Genomic DNA, 19,843 nt, shown 5'->3' with positions numbered 1-19,843 from the left:
TAACGTACACAATCTATTGTAGTTGTACTTTGACACAGACATACATACACACAAACTACTACATGACATACAATGTGTCAGACTCAATCCTCCTTAAGGAGACTAAAGGCATTTCTAATGTGCCAACACTACTCTTTACACGTGTAGTTAACACTTATTATGATTAGTTATATGATATGCTGTTGTCCAGATTTGTTCTTTCAAACTTAGTATCTAACAAACAACCAGTCCACAAAGACAATAATACAAACTGTAAATATATTATACCTGGGGGTTATGATATACCACGAATAATCTTATACGCTTGTGGATAATAGCTATTTAATCACTAATTGCAGAGAGAGCATCAGTTAATGTAATAGTGACAAGCAGTGGCTGAATGAAACAAATTCAGAGCTTGGAAATTGTGAAGCTGCTTGTCAGAATCAATGACAACAAGAGAGAGAGAGAGAGAGAGAGAGAGAGAGAGAGAGAGAGAGAGAGAGAGAGAGAGAGAGAGAGTGTTTTATAGATGTATATTCTCAACAATCCTTTCCCTTTCCAGTTCTTTCTTATGCCTCCCAGATAATCTCTCTTCCCCCCCCCCCCCCCTCCCAAGTAGTAGTAGTAGTAGTAGTAGTAGTAGTAGTAGTAGTAATTTGTGTTCTGAAAAACTATTTATCATCAAATATGTTCAGTAAGGTACATCTTGAAATTATGAAGTAAATTTTTAGAAAACATTTTCCATACATATTGATCAGAATTACTGTTCAATTTGGGTCCACTTTTCATGGATTTGAACAAACATGGTCAAGCAAATATATCTTAAGAAAAAGCTTTTGCTTTCAAGACAACAGATCAATGAAGAACATAGTTAACAACTCTTCTTCGTCGTTTTCTTCCTTCAGAGAACTCAAAAGAAGGAACTGTTGCTGTATACTCGAATTAAGTGTTAAAATTTTAACAAAAGTGGTAGCTTTTTACTCTGAAGCAAGCATAAAATATCAATTCATCTTTCTTGACCACAGCTCAAACTTCCTTCTGCATCATAAGTGGCAAAGAACAGTTATTTGAACAGGAAACTGCTCTGTTCATTACGTCAAATCACATTCAGACAAGTAGATTTTAATTTTTACTACACAGCTACGTTCTGGTGCTTTAATCTCGTTGCTTTGGTGGGAGCAGTTTCATGTTCTGAACATACTGCAGAAAGCTGATAAAGGGTATATTACGGTACAATACAAACACATACACAAGAAAATAAGGAGTACATAAATTGCCAACTATTGATACCTGCTCTTCTGACTAATATTACTTGCGTAGTCAACTTTCATCTAAAACCAGCAAAATTTCATAAAAGAACCAGAACACTGGATATCTAACTGTACACTGAAGAATACATAAAATAAGTGTAAGGCAACCACTCACCTATAGTGGATCGATGCATGAAGCACAGTAACAAAACAACATTCACACTAGCTTTTAGGCACTAGCTCTTTTTCCAGCTATAGTATACACATTCCCAAACACAAACACACAGGCACCCAAAATGCACTCTTATGGCCACAGCAAGGCTCAGCCATGAAAGTGTGCATTTGGGTTTGTGTGGATTTTGTTGTGTGTGTGTGTGTGTGTGTGTGTGTGTGTGTGTGTGTGTGTGTGTGCGCAGTATTGCTGCAAAAAGAGCTAGTACTTGAAAGCTAGTGTAAATGACATTTTCCATTGTGTGTTACTGTGCTCCATGAATCAATACACTATAGGAAATTTCCATTATTTTTTACAATCAATGAGTAACTACAAGTGCCATTCAAGGACAGCATAATCAAATTTATCTGACTGCCAAAAATGTTAACTGAAAATATATTTCTGACAACTGTACACTTTTACACAATACACTGATTAAAGAAGTGATTTGAGATTCAATTATTAAATGACAAATGAACTTCTGCATGAGCAATTATTAACAGAAAAAAGGTAAAAGTTCTCATTAGGAGAATAGAACAACAAATGTTACAAATATCTGAAGGAGCAAAAACTGCTCCTGAATAGTACACAAATATTTCTAAAATAGGTTATAAAACCTGATTAGTTTATGAATATTTAAATTAAACAAGGTTTAACCATTAACGTAAAGTATTTGTTCCTTTTTGTGTGGAATGTCCAGCATTCACTACAACAGTTTCCCCACAACAACTACTGCTAATAAACATTCAATTTATGCCGAACACTAGCAAAGTATTACTGAATATTTTACAGTTACGTGGAAATATTTTCAAGAAGTTCAGTTCTAATAAGACTTGGTATTTTCCAGTTAAGTATAAAACGCTTGTGATAACATAAAGGCTTGTGAATATTATCTTTACACTGACTAGTGGACGTGTTGTTTAAAACCATTTTTGATGTTCAGGGCAGCCAGCAAAAAATGTATCAAGCCTACTGCTACAGTTTTTATCATTGCTTGTCTACTAACATGGATAATCTTCAAAAAGTTGCCAGAGAAAACTTTATGAACATTTTTGGTGGGCTGATTGGTCCAGAAACAACTAGCAATAAAATATCAGTTTACAAAGTTCAACAATTAGTCACATTATATCCAACATAAATACAACAGCTGAACTAGCATACAAAAATATACAATTATTCTAGTGTAACCAGTACTATCTTAGCAATCACTATGACACCAGGTACACAAAAAATCTGGTATCTAAATACATTGCAACAATTATATGTATAATTCAGTACAAAACACGAGTGAAATGCGTTAAACATTAATAGAAACTGGTTAAATAAGGCATTTGATATAACAGTACACTTCATACAGAGGTTGTAAAGTCTTTTAAACTTTCAGTAATTTTAATATGCAGGGGACGTTACTGTGCTTGTGGTCTTCTGAACAGTTCGTTGACCTTGAGCTATGCTACCAGATCGTACTGCCACAAACTTCAGATATGCATCAACTCCATATGCAACCATCGCAGCAAACCCAAAAAACTGTAAATATCAAGAGGATATATTACTGAAAATTATATTGAGACATTTTATTACTCTCATTTAAAGGCTGGTGCAAAACATATTTATTAATGTATTTATTTTATTTTTACAGCCATATTATTTATCTCTATTTTTCAAATTACTCGCTCAAACTGCCCCTCTGAACACAGGGTCCTTTATTGGCAATAATGGTGTAGTAAAGGAAAAATATGATTTTCCACTAAGCTTAAGATCTTTATACCGAGATAAATTAATGCCATAGGTCAAATAAAAAAGCTGGTAGACACAGAATGCAAATATTTAAGGTGCTATTCTGGTGAAAATGATATGTTAGGTTTCAAACAATGGAACATCCAAGTTGGAATATCAACAATTTAAGGAAAGTGCTACTTACCACAAAGATGACACATCAAGTTGCAGATAGGCACAACTGAAAGATAAACATTAGCTTTCGGACACACACACACACACAGAGACAGAGACAGAGAGAGAGAGAGAGAGAGAGAGAGAGAGAGAGAGAAATATGCACACATTCATTCTCACAAGCTAGCACACCTCGCGCACAAATGAAGGTCATCTCCAGCAACCCGGACCAGCCGGTCATGTGAGCATGAGGTGTGCTTGCTTGTGTGAATCAATGAGTGTCTTTTCTGATGAAAGCTGTGGCTGAAAGCTTATGTAAAAGTGTCTTAAGTGTGCTGTCTGCAACTTAACATGTCATCCTTATACTAAGTAGCAATCTATCTTTTGCTTACAATGTTGATACGTCAGTTTTCGGTGGTGAGGTTAATGTGTGGGAACACTATGCTGGTGGCTCCTGTGGGACATTTTTTGCAGTGAAGGGCACTTTTTCCACTAAACAGATTAAAGAGAGTAAACAGATTATATAGTGAACATTAGTACTTATGGTGTAGTGAGGGTCATTTGTATGTTACTGAACAATAACGGAGTGGCTGCTTTTGGGTAACCCTTTGCAGCACTTACTGGCCATAAAAAAAGGATGTGAAAGTCCAGTTTAATTCTGCAATATTGCACACATCAGTTACCTATGTATCATTTACTTTTACAGTTACCAGCTACTAATCTATGGTTCCTCCACTATATTTCAATTGTCTGTTCTATTGCTTGAAATGGGTCCTTTTCCCTTATAATATTTTTTTTCCAGGTTTGGATTACTTACTTTTTTTAAACATATACCTTGTAATGAGTTAAAACATCAACACAGGAGCAGTTTCACTGACAAAGTTCCCTTTACTGCTTTGTTCCCAGGAAATGTAATTTAGTTTCTCTGACAGATTGATCCATAATTATTCAGTGATGCCTTTTTCACTTTCACTTAATTTCAGTGTTCAAACAATGACATTTTCCCAACATCTGGGAGATGTTCTTTCTACCATATACAACTGAAAATTTTAATGCTGTTTTCCTCTCTTTGTTTATATGTTTTAGCATCTGATTGTTTATCCTGTCTGGTTCTGCACCTGTATCTCACAATGGGGTTAGCATGGCTGCAAGATCCCCTCATGGACTAAATCCCCATAAGCATTTCTCAGTCTAGCCTGAAGTCTGCAGAAAGTGGTACAGGCAATGTAAAGTAAAACTAGTCATTCCTGCCCACTCAAGACTGCAAAATTACAGTTAACCTTTGCTACAACCTGATGTGCTGTTAGCAAATCTACCTTAAATAATATTCTGGGATGCCATTAGAGTTAATTTTTTAACAAACACCAAAAAATAGTTCACAATTACTCAGTTTAATATGATTAATCACAAAGATTGCGAAAAATGAATATCATGTTTAACACAAAGATCTGGATACATCCTACAGCTGACTGAAGGGCTCAGCGTGCAATAGAAATCTCTAGCACATGCCATATGTCAATGGAACGATCTGTAGATTGCCAGAAACATACTGTCACTTGTTTCTTGATGAAACTAGACAGCTGTGTAGTGGAATTATGGTAACAAAGCTTTGACAACACTAATGTTGGCCCTAGCCTGCGTCTGTAAATGTGCGGATGGAAATGTGTGTCTGTGCTACCAGATCGCAAGCATATACCTGTCCTTTTTCCCCCCTAAGGTAAGTCATTCCGCTCCCGGGATTGGAATGACTGCTTACCCCTGTGTGTGTGTGTGTGTGTGTGTGTGTGTGTGTGTGTGTGTGTGTGTGTATTTTGTATTGTCTCTGTGTGTGTGCGCATGGAAGACGCGGAAGGGGGGGGGGGGGGCCCACATCTCCTAAACCATGAGACAAATATCAACCAACTCGGTACACACATCCCTTATTGTCTGGCAACAATCTCTGTCAGGGTGATTTCAGTCAAAGTTATAAAATGCAGAACACGAGCAGCTGCTCGAGCGTCATCAGCTAAAATATCCGGTAAAGTAGATGGCAGGGACAGGACAACACGAGATTGACTAAAGCGGGGACACGACAATAAAACATGGCGCACTGTTAATGCCTGACCACAAGGGCACTGCGGGGCTGGGTCACCGGAGTGCAGGTAGCGGTGGCTAAACCGGCAATGCCCAATCCGCAACCTGGTCAGAAGGACCTCCTCTCGCCGAGACGGTCGGGAGGAGGTTGTCCAAGCAGTTGGGAGCGGTTTTACTGCCCGGAGCTTGTTTCCTTGGAGGGATGACCAAGCATCCCACCACAACGACACAAGCCTCTTACAAACATCCCCACGAACGTCAGATGACTGGACACAATGGGAGGCTGGCCGAGGCAGGAGGACTGCAGCCTTGGCTGCAGCATCTGCAGCCTCATTTCCAGGCACTCCTACATGTCCGGGAACCCACAGAAAGCTGACAGGAGAACCATTATCAGCGAAAGAATGGAGGGACTGCTGTATCCGTTGAACCAAGGGATGGACCGGATAGGGAGCTCCAAGGCTCTGAAGAGCACTGAGTGAGTCAGAGCAGGGTACATACGATGAATGGCGGTGGCGGCGGGCATACTGAACGGCCTGATGGAGAGCAAAAAGCTCGGCCGTAAAGCTGGAACATTGGTCGAGGAGCCGATATTTAAAGGTGGCGGCCCCGACGACAAAGGCACAGCCGACACCATCGTCAGTTTTGGAGCCATCGGTGTAAATAAAGGTGTGACCGGCAAGTCCAGCACGAAGTTCGACAAACCGTGAGCAATACATTGCAGCCAGAGTACCCTCCTTCGGGAGTGAGCTGAAGTCGAGATAAATATGAACCGGAGCCTGGAGACAAGGTGGTGTCGGGCTCTCACCCCCTCTGAAGGTGGTAGGGAGGGCAAAATCCAATTGTCGAAGCAGGCGACGGAAGCGGACTCCGGGGGGCAGCAGCGCAGACACATACAACCCGTACTGACGGTCGAGAGAATCGGCGAAGAAGGACTGGTAAGAGGGGTGGTCGGGCATAGACAACAGCCGGCAGGCATACCGACACAGCAGTACGTCCCGCCGGTAGGTCAATGGTAACTCGGCAGCTTCAGCATAAAGACTCTCGACAAGACTAGTGTAGAAGGCTCCGGTCGCAAGACGTAACCCCCGATGGTGGATGGAGTTGAGACGGCGTAAGAGGGATGGCCGAGCAGACGAAGCTCCCACAATCCAGCTTCGATCGGACTATGGACCGATACAAACAAAGCAGGACAGTGCGATCCGCTCCCCAAGATGAACCACTAAGAACTCTGAGGACATTAAGGGAACGTGTACAACGGGCCGCCAAATAAGAGACATGCGGAGACCAACACAGTTTCCTGTCCAACGTGAGCCCTAGAAACTTAGTGGTTTCCACGAATGGGAGAACAACGGGACCGAGATGTAAGGATGGCGGAAGGAACGCTTTATATCGCCGAAAGTTGATACAAACCGTCTTCTCTTCAGAGAACCGGAAGCCATTTGCCACGCTCCATGAGTATAGGCTGTCTAGACAACGCTGAAGGCAGCGCTCCAGGAGGCATGTTCTCTGGGCACTGCAGTAGATCGCAAAGTCATCGACAAAGAGAGAGCCTGAGACATTAGGTGGAATGCAATCCATAATTGGATTGATCGCGATGGCAAAAAGGGCTACGCTCAAGACGGAGCCCTGAGGCACTCCGTTCTCCTGGAGGAAGACGTCGGACAATACGGAACCCACACGTACCCTAAACTTTCAATCCGTTAAAAAGGAATCAATAAAAAGGGGCAGGCGACCGCGTAGGCCCCACCCGTGCAAAGTGCGGAGGATACCTCCTCTCCAACAGGTATTATAAGCCTTCTCCAAATCGAAGAACACGGCTACCATTTGGCGCCTTCGCAAAAAGTTGTTCATGATGAATGTCGACAAGGTCACAAGGTGGTCAACAGCGGAGCGGCGGCGATGAAAGCCGCATTGGACATTGGTAAGTAGCCGTCGAGATTCAAGAATCCAAACTAACCGAGCATGAACCATGCGCTCCATCACCTTATAGACACAGCTTGTAAGAGAAATGGGGCGGTAACTAGAAGGAAGGTGTCTATCCTTCCCGGGTTTGGGTATAGGAACAACGACGGTGTCACGCCAACGCATGGGGACCTGACCTTCAGTCCAGACGCGATTGTAGGTACGAAGAAGGAAGCTTTTGCCCGCCGGAGGAAGGTGTGCCAGCATCTGAACGTGAATGGCATCTGGCCCCGGAGCAGAGGACCGGGACAGTGCAAGCGCACGTTCGAGTTCCCGCATAGTAAAGGGGGCATTATAAGTTTCCAGATTCAGCGAGTGGAAGGAAGGTCGCCGAGCCTCTTCTGCCTCTTTCCTGGGAAGGAAGGCAGGGTGGTAATGGGCGGAGCTTGAAACCTCCGCGAAAAACCGGCCGAAGGCGTTGGAGACAGCCACAGGATCAACGAGGACCTCATTACCTGAGGTCAGGCCAGGTACCGAGGAGTGGGCAAGGTACCGAGGAGTGGGCCTTAATGTCCGACAGCCGGCACAGGCCACCCCATATGACAGAAGAGGGAGTAAAACTGTTAAAGAAGCTGGTGAAAGAGACCCAACAAGCTTTTTTGCTGTCTTTGACGACTACGGCATTGCGCTCGGAGTCGTTTGTATCCAATACAATTCGCCAACGTAGGATGGCGGCGAAAGGTGCGTAAAGCACGTCGTCGAGCACGGATAGCGTCTCTACAAGCCTCGTTCCACCAGGGGATGGAAACGCGACATGAGGAAGAGGTAGTACGAGGAATGGAACATTCGGCAGCATTGATGATAACAGCCGTGAGGTATTCGACCTGACTGTCACAACTGAGAAAATCGTGGTCCGGAAAGGTCGCCAGGGAGGAGTAAAGTCCCCAGTCAGCTTTCGGTATGTTCCAGCTCGAAGGACGTGGGGATGGGGTGTGGTGCAGGAGACGAACGACACAGGGGAAGTGGTCGCTCGAATAGGTGTCAGAAAGGACATACCACTCGAACCGATGGGCAAGAGTGGTAGAACAGATCAAGAGGTCCAAGTGCGAGTGGGTATGAGTAGAGTCTGAGAGGAAAGTCGGGGCACCAGTATTGAGGCAGAGAAGATTGAGATGGTTGAAGACATCCGCCAAGAGTGAGCCTCTTTGACAGGATGCAGGAGAGCCCCAAAGGGGATGATGGGCACTGAAGTCGCCAAACAATAAAAACGGCGGGGGAAGCTGAACAATCAGGTGCATCACGTCAGCCCGACTAACAGCGGATGACGATGGAGTGTAGATGGTACAAACTGAAAAAGTAAAAGCAGAAAGAGTAATACAGACAGCTATTGCTTGGAGTGGGGTGGTCAATGGGATGGGATGGTAATAGACATCGTCCCGAACGAGCAACATGACCCCACCATGAGCTGGGATACCATCCACAGGGGTGAGGTCATACCGCTCCGAGGTATAGTGGGTAAAGGCAATACGGTCAGTCGGGCGCAACTTGGTTTCCTGGAGACCAAGGACGAGCGGATAGTGCAGGCGGAGGAGCAGTTGTAATTCCTCCCGATTAGATCGAATACCACTTATGTTCCAATGTAACAAGGCCATCGCTAGTCAAAAAAGAGGGGGAATGAGACGGGGGAAGAGCTGGTCACCTCGACGGCCGCAGAGGGCCAGGTTTCGAGGGAACAACGCTACAACCGGCGGGAGGCGGATCCTGTTCCATCGAGTCGTCGCCAGCTGCACCATTTGCTGACGAGAGGCCAGCTGAGCGCCTGGCAGCAGAGCGTCCCGCCAAAACTGAGGACGGCCGGGAGCGGCAACTCACGGATGGAGCGTCAGACGAAACGCGCCGGGGTGGAGAGGGGGATAGAGACTTCTTCTTGGAGGCCTTCTTGGAAGTCCGAGGAGGCACAGGGGTGGTGGGCTGGACCCGAAGAAGGTCCTCACGCGCGGGGTCCGTTTTGGAACGCCGGACCTCGGAAGCTGGGGTCCGGAACGTTTCCCCCGATGGACGCCTGAGAAGAGGAGGAGGATTTGGAAGGGAGGGATTTGGGAGGCGGAAGCAGAGACCCCGGATGGGGGGAGGAGGCGGATGGGGGACAGGATAGGGGTGAGGATACCGCAGAAGGAGGGGACACAACTGAGGCAAACGAAGTGGTCAACGGCACGGGATGGAGGCGGTCATACTTCTTCCTGGCCTCAGAATAAGAGAGGCGATCCAAAGTTTTGAGCTCTTGTATCTTCTTCTCCGTCTGATATGCAGGGCAGTCTGAGGATCTAGGCGAGTGGATGCCAGGACAATTAACGCACCGAGGTGGTGGGGTGCATGTATGTTCCTCACGAAGAGGACGTCCACAATCGCCACAAAGGGGCTCAGCCTCACACCGTGACGACATGTGCCCAAAGTGCAAACACCGAAAACAGCGCATAGGAGGCGGAACGTAGGGTGCACGTCGCACCGGTAGCACATCACCTTTACCTTCTCCGGGAGAACGTCCCCCTCTAAGGCGAGGATAAAGGCCCCGGTGTCGATGCGACGGTCTTTGGGGCCGCGCTGGACTCGCCGGACGAAATGCACGCCTCGGCGCTCCAGGTTGGCCCTGAGCTCCTCATCAGATTGCAGCAGGAGGTCCCGATGAAAAATAACCCCCTGCGTCCTATTTAGTGCCACATGCGGGACAATGGACACTGGGATATCCCCTAGGCGGTCACACGCCTGGAGCGCCGCCGACTGTGTGGCGGAGGTGGTCTTTATAAGAACGGACCCCGAACGCATCTTACTGAGAGCCTCGATTTCCCCCGAAGATGTCCTCAATGTGCTGAACAAAGAACATGGGCTTGGAGGTGACGAACGTCCCCCCATCGGTTCGAGAACAGACCAAATAGCGGGGGAAGTACTTCACCCCAAGCCGGCGGGCCTGTCCCTCCTCCCAGGGAGTGGCCAAGGGGGAAAGGGCAGGAGAACCAGAACTAGAGACAGTACCTTTCCTTTTGAAAGACTCGGCCGCAGAGCGACCTGATACGTGTTGACGTTTCATCTGCGAAGCGTCCGCCCCGATACCACCCACTCCGACCAGGGGCTCTCCCCACGGGCGCCACCCAGCCTCAGCAAGGGCCACCTGGCAGGATGACTGTTGCCGGGAGTCCTGATGCCCCAAGGAGACAGGCATCTACTCCTTGGCCGACGTGGGGAGGGTGCAGCTCAGGTACCGGCAGTACGATCCCTGTGTTATCAGGGGGCTACAACCTAGAGGGTACATGACGACCCCACCACAACAGGCTGGCTACCGTGCTGGATTTCTGGTGCCATGGAAAGTCCATCATGATCGTAGGTGCAGATGGGGACGCACTATGGGCGTAACTTGTACAACCCATCAGGCGTTTAGGCCCAATTTGAGGAATAGTGGGTATGGTTACAACACCGGTACAATGCTGAGTGCCAAGGTCTTAGTGCACTGAGGACCAGTGGTACACCACGTAAGGCGTCCTTCCCCAAAAGGCTCGTACTTCTGTAGAATTTTGAAAAATGGAGGTCAAACCCCAAGGGGGACCATCACATGGAAGGCCGAAACGGTTGAAACTCCTTTTAGTCGCCTCTTACGACAGGCAGTAATACCTCGGGCCTATTCTTACCCCAGACCCGCAGGGGGTCTGTCAGGGTGAGAACTTCAGGAGATGTGATGCCAAACATCTCATATGCATGAAAAACTGCTGCATTGTATGTGTTTGCAAGACATTTTGCAGGCAGTATCAATGTATGCTGCTGAATGTACATGCATACATATAGCATTGTACAACACACAGTTCATGAGAGATGACATCATGAACACTGGGATGCATGATGCTTTAATATTTATTCTTTACTATTATGACACTCCTAGAGTCTAGTCAACTTAAGGAAATCCCAGACACCCGACACTGCTGTTGACAGCTTTCAACTGCGAAACTCGAATGGCTGTCTGTAGAAATAACCATCAACAGAGCTATGAAGAGACTTTGCCATAGAGACGTTTACAAAATTGTGTTGTAGACTTGCGAAGCAGCTACACCCAGTGACAGAAACTGTGTGAGATATTACCTACACTTTCTTTTTCCTTTCTTTTTCAGTTTCTAATGGAAAATTGGCAAACTGAATACCCAGGTAGCAGTATGCTTCTCAGCCAGTATTAAATATAGAAAACATTAGTTCCATGCCTAAATGTTTGGTTCCCTCCATTTATGATCACCAAATTGGATCCACTCTGAAGACTTGTTTGGCCTTTCCATACCACTGGCACATTTTCAGCAAAAAAATGGCACAGCCCGCCTTGCTGCCTGCATTTCAATCATGGAAGCTGTTTTCTTACTCGTCACTATCCATATCACTCTTTAACAGAGCAATTTTATTCATCATACCTGCAGCATTCCAATAGAATTTAAAAATACAGTAAACTCCCGTTTATCTGAAATGATCGGGCTGGTGGCCAGTGCAGAGAATGAAAATTTTCGATAAACCGAAGTCCCCCATTTTCACGGGTGAAACACCCTGAATTGTGTCAATACCGCGAAATATGATCGGAAAACTTGCATAGGGTATTTAGCATGTTGTTAATATGGTTGTGAATAAGCCTGCATGTTATTGACTGAAAAAATTGTGTTGACGTGTTAAAAAGATGCCAAAGTATGATTGAAAACTCAAAGTTTTTAAATGCTGAATAACAAATGCTCATTTATTTTGCATTCTTAGAGAAAAAAATCCGCCTTATTTGGCAGCAGGAAAAAACATGAGTTAAGTTTATTAACCTACTCTTTTGAACAAAAAATAAACTGCTGTACAAAATTATGAAACAAAAAGTTTGTCTAGAGAAGTAAAACAAAAGAAACTTTTAACTTATGGACACTGAAGTTCTAGAACGCTGTTTTCTTACTCGTCATTATCCATATCACTCTTTAATAGAGCAATTTAATCATCATACCTGCAGCATTCCATTAGAATTTACTTTTTGGTAGAAAAGTCTGTAATGTTTTTTGTTTTTGGCTTGAGAAACTCTTTTTGCAGCAACATATTTCCAACGTTGGAAACAAATGATTTTGTGATAAGCTGCCTCCTCCTGTTCACTGATGTACTCCAGGGTGGTTTGGATCGCTTCGTAACTGACTGTGTGCTGAATCTTTTTCTTTGTTTTGCCATCAGAGACACATTCTTCTGACACTTTCTGGTCAGTCGCAATTTGGACAATTTCTTCCTCAGTCAAATCAAAAGAGCCATTTTCCAACCACTCTTCAATGTCTTCGAAGTTTGCATCTTCACAACACGGTGGCTTCTCCAGTAAATTCACTAAAATTACATAATTTTCATCTCTTTCTGGCACATCAGCTTGAGTTTCAGTGTTCCCTCCTCCTTCTCACCACTGATGAGTTGCCTTACGATCAAAGAGTTTTTTCCAAGATCTAAAGAGAGAAATTGGAGGAATTAGATTCCAAGCTTCAGCAAGCCAATGAATGACACTTAAAACGTCAGTTTTTTTAAGAGCTTACACAAAATCATCTTCAGCATCAATTGCACCGATTAAGTAGTCAAGTAACTTGCGTCTATAATGTTTTTTCATTGCCTCAAGAACATCTTGGTCCATCGGTTGACAGAAGTGATGTTTGGTGGGAGAAAAACAACTTTGGTATCCTCATCTTTTAGATCGTCTGGGTGAGGAGGAGCATTGTCCACAAGAAGTAGACTTTTCGACAAAGTCCTTTTTCCTCCATGTATTTTTCTACAGCTGGAACAAACACTGCCTGGAACCACTCATTGAAGATGGCACCGTTCATTCATGTCTTTGACTGATTCATGTACCACAATGGCAAAGGTTTATCACATGTCTGCTGTCCAAATGTTCTTGGTTTTTTCGATTTGCCAAGTAAGGCATAGTTTATGATTGCCAGTGGCATTACTGCATGCAAAGACAGTAACACTTTCTTTGTTCTTTTTATATCTGGATGCTGATTTTTCTTGTTTAGAGGCAAGAGTTTTTGTTGGCAATATTTTGTAATTCAACACGATTTCATCACAGTTGTAAAGTTTTATCGTCAGCATAATCTCCTTTGCCGATGATTGAGTGCAGTTTCTTCTTATCCTCAGATGATTCTTTCCCCCCTTCTTGTCAATTGTTCCCTAATTCTCTCCCTGAAACTCTCTACAATCTCTGGTTCTTTCAGTTTATCCAGGTCTCATCTCCTCAAATTCCCACCTTTTTGCAGTTTCTTCAGTTTTAATCTACAGTTCATAACCAATAGATCGTGGTCAGAGTCCACATCTACCCCTGGAAATGTGTTACAATTTAAAACCTGGATCCTAATTCTCTGTCTTACCATTATATAATCTATCTGATACCTTTTAGTATCTCCAGGGTTCTTCCATCAACCTTCTTTCATGATTCTTAAACCAAGTGTTAGATATGATTAAGTTATGCTCTGCGCAAAATTCTACCAGGCGGCTTCCTCTTTCATTTCTTAGCCCCAATCCATATTCACCTACTATGTTTCCTTCTCTCCCTTTTCCTACTCTCGAATTCCAATCACCCATGACTTAAATTTTCGTCTCCCTTCACTACCTGAATAATTTCTTTTATCTCATCATACATTTCATCAATTTTTTCATCATATGCAGAGCTAGTTGGCATATAAACTTGTACTACTGTAGTAGGCGTGAGCTTCGTGTATCTTTGCCACAATAATGCGTTCACTGTGCTGTTTGTAGTAGCTTACCCGTACTCCTATTTATTTTATTCATTATTAAACCTACTCCTGCATTACCCCTATTTGATTTTGTATTTATAACCCTGTATTCACCTGACCAAAAGTCTTGTTCCTCTTGCCACTGAACTTCACTACTTCCCACTACATCTAACTTTAACCTATCCATTTCCCTTTTTAAATTTTCTAACCTACATGCCCGATTAAGGGATCTGACATTCCACTCTCCGATCCATAGAACGCCAGTTTTCTTTCTCCTGATAATGTCCTCCTGATCAGCCCCCACCCGGAGATCCGAATGGGGGACTATTTTACCTCCAAAATATTTTACCCAAGAGGACGCCATCATCATTTGACCATACAGTAAAGCTGCATGCCCTCGGGAAAAATTACGGCTGTAGTTTCCCCTTGCTTTCAGCCGTTTGCAGTACCAGCACAGCAAGGCCGTTTTGGTTAGTGTTACAAGGCCAGATCAGTCAATCATCCAGACTGTTGCCCCTGCAACTACTGTAAAGGCTGCTGCCCCTCTTCAGGAACCACACGTTTGTCTGGCCTCTCAATAGATATCCCTCAGTTGTGGTTGCACTTACAGTACGGCTATCTGTATTGTTGAGGCACGCAAGCCTCCTCACCAACGGCAAGGTCCAAGGTTCATTGGGGGGGGGGGGGGGGGGGGGGGGGTGTTAAAATCTATTACACAAATTATATGAAGTGGCACCAGAGCCAGTGCTATGTCAGAGGCAGATGGAGGCCCTTTGGAGCTAATCTGTGGCAAGGCAACATCCATTAACCTAACCAAGGTAAATTCCTTCACTGTCTCCTTCATAATCCCATTTTGTAATTTTATGGCTAACCTCATGATAATTCGAACTCCAAACAAAGCAGGTGCTGTCTGGTGTGAATATTATCTGATCTATCATTTTAAAAAGCCAAGATTGCAAAAATACTAACACGAACTCTTTACAGAAGAAGAATAGAAAATTTGGTAAAAGCCGACTTTGGGGAAGATCAGTTTGGATTCCGGAGAAATGTGCGAACACATGAGGCAATACAGATCCCAGAAATTCTCTTACTAGAGAGGATAAGGGAAGTCACTTATAGAATTCGTAGACTTACAGAAAGCTTTTGACAATGTTGACTGAAATACTCTGAAATACTGAAGGTAGCAGGGGTAAAATACAGGGAGTGAAACACTATTTACAATTTCTGCAGAAAAAAGAGGGCAGTTACAAGAGTCAAATGGCATGAAAGGAAAGAAGTGGTTGAGAGGGGAGTTAGACAGGATTGTAGCCTACCCCCAATGTTATTCAATCTTTAAACTTTAGCAAGCAGTACAGGAAACCAAAGGAAAAAAATTAGAGTAGGAGTTAAAGCCCAGGAAGAAGAAATAAAAACTTGGAGGGTTGTTACCAACATTTTAATACTGTCAGAGACAGCAAAGGACTTGGATGAACAGTTGAATGGAATGGACAGTGTGTTGAAAGGGTATAAGATGAACATCAACAGAAGCAAAACAGGGTAATGGGATATAGCTAATTAAATCGGGTGATAATGAGGAAATTAGATTAGGAAAAAAGACAAAGTAGTAGATAGGTTTTGCTATTTGCACAGCAGAATAACTGATGATGGCTGCAGTTGAAAGGATACAAAATGTAGACTGGCAATGGCAAGAACAGCGTTTTTGAAAAAGAGAAATTTGTTACCATCAAATATAGATGCACGTGTTAGGAAGTCTTTTCTGAAGGTAATTGAAGTGTAGCCATGCATGGAAGTGAAACCAGTTTACACAAGAAGAGAATAGAAGCTTTTGAAATGTGGTACTACAGAAGAGTGCTGTAGAATAGTTTAATAGATCACATAACTAATAAGAAAGTACTAAATAGATTGGGGAGAAAAGAAATTTGTGGCACAACTGGACTAGAATAAGGTATCAGTTGACAGGATGCATTCTGAGGCATCAAGGGATCATCAACTTAATAGAGTGTGTGTGTGTGTGTGTGTGTGTGTGTGTGTGTGTGTGTGTGTGTGTGTCGGGGGGGGGGGGGGGGGGTTAAATCTTAGAGGGGGGACTAAGAGAGACACAGTAAACAGATTCACAAGGTTGCAGTAGTTATTTGAAGGGGAAGAGGCTTCATAATATGGAGTAACATGTAGAGTGGCACAAAACCAGTCTTCGGCCTGAAAACCCAGCAACCACAACTCATTTCTGCTGTTCCACATAACTTTTCTTTCTGTGACTTATTCTCAATCAATAGAGCAAGCTCATTGGACTGTCGTTTCCTTTCCACAGGTCCTGCAGTTTTACCTCGCTTTCACTGAGGATAACATTGGCATCAGCAAATCTTATCATTGCTATTCTTTCACCCTGAATTTTAAATGCACTCCTGTACAGTTATTTTATTTCTGCCACTGCTACTTCAATGCAGAGAGTGAACATAAGAGGGTGAAATACTACTGTCTCACATTTTCTAATCCTAGCACTTCATTCTTGGTCTTCCATTCTTACTGTTCCCTCTTTTCAATATCACCCATCTTTCCCTACAGCTTACACCAGGCGTTTCTAAACTTTTGTTCTTTACATTGTTGAATCCTTTTTTATGTTGATAAATCCTATGAATGTGTCTTGATTTTTCTTAAGTCTAGTTTCCATTATGGAGTGCAATGTCAGAACTGCCTCTCTGGTGACTTTACTTTTCCCAAAGCCAAACTGGTCAACAACTAATAGATTCCAAGTTTTCTTTTTAATTTGTCTGTATCTTATATTCAACAGCAACTTGGAACGTGTACGCAGCTACGCCGGATATGCGATAGTGTTTGGCCTTATCTGCCTTTGCTATCTTGGGATTGGGTGGATGATATTTTTCCAAAAAACTGACAGCATACCTCCGCAATACTAAGATTCTACAGACCAAATTTAGTAGTCATATAGTTCCCACTTCCCCATGATTTCAGAAGTTCCAAAGGACCTTTCTTCTTTTTCTTGTTCTTCTTCATGGTCTTCAGTGTACTCTTTCTGCCTACTGACTATCCTCTGTGTTGGAAAGTGGAATTCTCTTTACACTCAAAGTTGATGCTTTTGCTTTTCATTTCACCAAAGATTGTTTTGAGTTTTCTGTATGCCGAATAAGTCCTTCTGACAACCATTGCGTTTTTTATTTCTTTACATTTTCTCTGCTATGACTTTACTCTGGCTTCCCTGCACTACTAATCCATTTCATTCCTAACTGCATTATGCCTATCTGATCCTCTACAGTTTTTTTACTTCTTTTCTCTATCAACTGAAGTATTTCTCCTATTACCCAAGATTTCTTCACAGTTATACTCCTTGTACCAATGGTTGGCACTCCAACTTCAGTTTTGGCATTTTTCTTGAGCTGTCCATTCCCTTCAACTGAATTGCCTACTATGGTATTCATTATTACTGTATTAATAGCCTTAGAAAACTTCAGTCTCATCTTACGATTCCTCAGTACTTCAGTATCCCAGTTCTTTCACAGATTCTTTGGGCAATTCTCTTTAACTTTAGTCTACTCTTCATCATTTCTAAATTGTCATCTGTGTCTGTGTCTGCTCCTCGGCATACGTCACAATCCAATATCTGATTTTAACATCTTCTGACGTCAATTTAATACAGCTGAATCCTCCCTTGTCTCTGAACCTTTTCCAGGTACATGTCTTCCTCATGCAATTTTTTAATGCTGCATTGACTACTGGTAGTTGAAATTTATTGCAAAATTCTATTATACTTCCTTCTCACTCAGTCCTGCTATAGAGCCCATAATCTCCCACTACTGTCTTCTATTCCTTTCCCTAGTATAATGCTCAAATTAGACACGATTATTATATTTTCAGCTCCCTTTAAATACTGAATTATACGTTCAGTAACCTCACATTCACAATCTCTTCATCTTGTGCTCGTGACACAGACGTGTGTACTGTTGTCATTGTTTGTGGACGATTCTGAGGAGAACGATCCTATAGTGCAATTGTTCACAATAAGCCACTCTCTGCCCTACTTTCCCATTCATAATATAGTCTACGATGCTTCCCTAGACCACGGAGCCAACAAAGTTTATATTGTGGGCAATACTGCCCTACCCCTGATCCGTTGTCTCTCCACCCGTAGTGTAGCCAATAGTTGTAATAGTGAATTTAGTACCTGAACAGGCGTAATAACATGGCTAAACAACACTGTCAGCACAAGGTACAGAACAGGTCAACAGGGGCTCAACAACAAGCTGGGAAACCGGACCCTGCAAGAGGAAATGAAAACTCGCTGTTTGAGTCTAATCTACAGGGAGGCAGAAATTCCAAAACAATGCAGGTAAGTGCAGAGGGGTCAATAACACATAGCAGGCACAGTCAGCTGACGACTGAGCGCACAAACAGCACACTGTAAGAGGTGATGTTCACTGTGGTTGAACTCAGCATTAGAACTGACCCACCTGGCTCACTGCCATGGGTAGGTAAACATTTCTGTCAATGGGTCTGCCCATACCACACACTGCATGCACCCTCCATGGCAGTTGTACTGCTCTCTTCAATTGCAATATCACACCAGCCCACCTGCATCTGTTGCAATGCCCAATGACAAAGATACTTAAGTTAACATCACGATTACTGTGCCTATCTGATGAGACTCTTGACATCTCAGAACCACACGCTTGGAACACTTTAACCAGTTTCCTTGCATATTATCTACCCACATGTCATGCACTGCTACCAGAGGCTCTTCGTGGACACCACCCAGCCACAACATGGGCCACCTTGTAGAATAGGCTTTAGACAGAGTCCCAGCACCCCAAAAAGAGATACATACTCTATGATTTACACAGAGAGCTCTCAACAAACACATCACAAGTGCATTTCCTGCACTAAAAGAGGAATACGGCAATGCACAATGGATTGGCTACTGCCAGAGTTCCATATATAGTCTATAATTCACCGAGGAGGGAGGAGGAAAGGATTGCTGGATAAACATAACATACCTTTTTGCTAATGTGGCTGTCAATCTGGTTGAAGGTTGTGACTAAACTTGAAATAACTGTTTGCAGCCAACAGTTCTATTTATTTGGAGTTTTGTATAATCCTGACAAGCAACTTAGCAGTCTGTTATGATGTCAATCTCTCAGTCTTAACACATGAAAGTTACTTTTTGGGAAACGACTGGTGAAACAGTTGGAGAAAAAAGTTTGACACGAGTTCAAATTTAACTATATTCATTTACATCTAAATAATTCAAGACTGAATATTATACTTACTGCAGCTGCACCATATGCTTCATCATGCCTCCCGTAGTCAGCAGCCAGAGAAGCAGCAATTAAGTAAAAGAAAGTCCACACAGCACAGAACACAAATTCCTGTTCAGAAAACACCACATGTAGAAGCTTTCACATGGGAACACTTAATTCTTATCACAATCTTAGTTTAATCCTCTACTGGATAATCCACTGCCATGACGTAAGAAAGCAACATGTTGATTTAGCTAAAAAAAACTGAGTTTCTACAATAGATATAAATCACAGTTCTCCTCTTTTCAGTTTAATTCTCATTAAATGCCCAACTATAATTATAATGATAGGTAAACTGTTGATAATTATTTTTCTATAGGTTTCAAAAGGAACAGTAAACATCAGTGATTTCTGTGCACAATGGCAGCAACAAGCAAAGTTGTAATTGAAATATGGACAAACTTTTTGATGCTGATAAAACTGCGAGACAACCCAAAACACGTTCGTCTAATCATGACAACTTTTTGTTGC

The 19,843-nt window shown here is 43.2% G+C and overlaps 1 protein-coding gene across 1 annotated transcript in view; it reads right to left on the bottom strand.

The window, feature by feature from the left end:
- Positions 1–593: 593 nt before the first annotated feature.
- The window catches only part of LOC126457224 (CKLF-like MARVEL transmembrane domain-containing protein 8), a 39,521-nt gene continuing 20,271 nt past the window's right edge, over positions 594–19,843 (bottom strand). The window contains exons 4-5 of the mRNA XM_050093350.1: positions 19,343–19,441; positions 594–2,970 (exon numbers count right to left, since the gene is read on the bottom strand). Coding sequence (XP_049949307.1) covers positions 2,833–2,970; positions 19,343–19,441 — 237 coding nt within the window. The 3' untranslated portion in view covers positions 594–2,832. The remainder of the gene's footprint in view (positions 2,971–19,342; positions 19,442–19,843) is intronic.

The sequence above is a fragment of the Schistocerca serialis genome, chromosome 2, assembly GCF_023864345.2.
Source record: "Schistocerca serialis cubense isolate TAMUIC-IGC-003099 chromosome 2, iqSchSeri2.2, whole genome shotgun sequence".
Classification (NCBI taxonomy): domain Eukaryota; kingdom Metazoa; phylum Arthropoda; class Insecta; order Orthoptera; family Acrididae; genus Schistocerca; species Schistocerca serialis.
The sequence above is the reverse complement of the archived record's forward strand: the minus strand, read 5'-3'. Positions and strand labels throughout refer to the sequence as shown.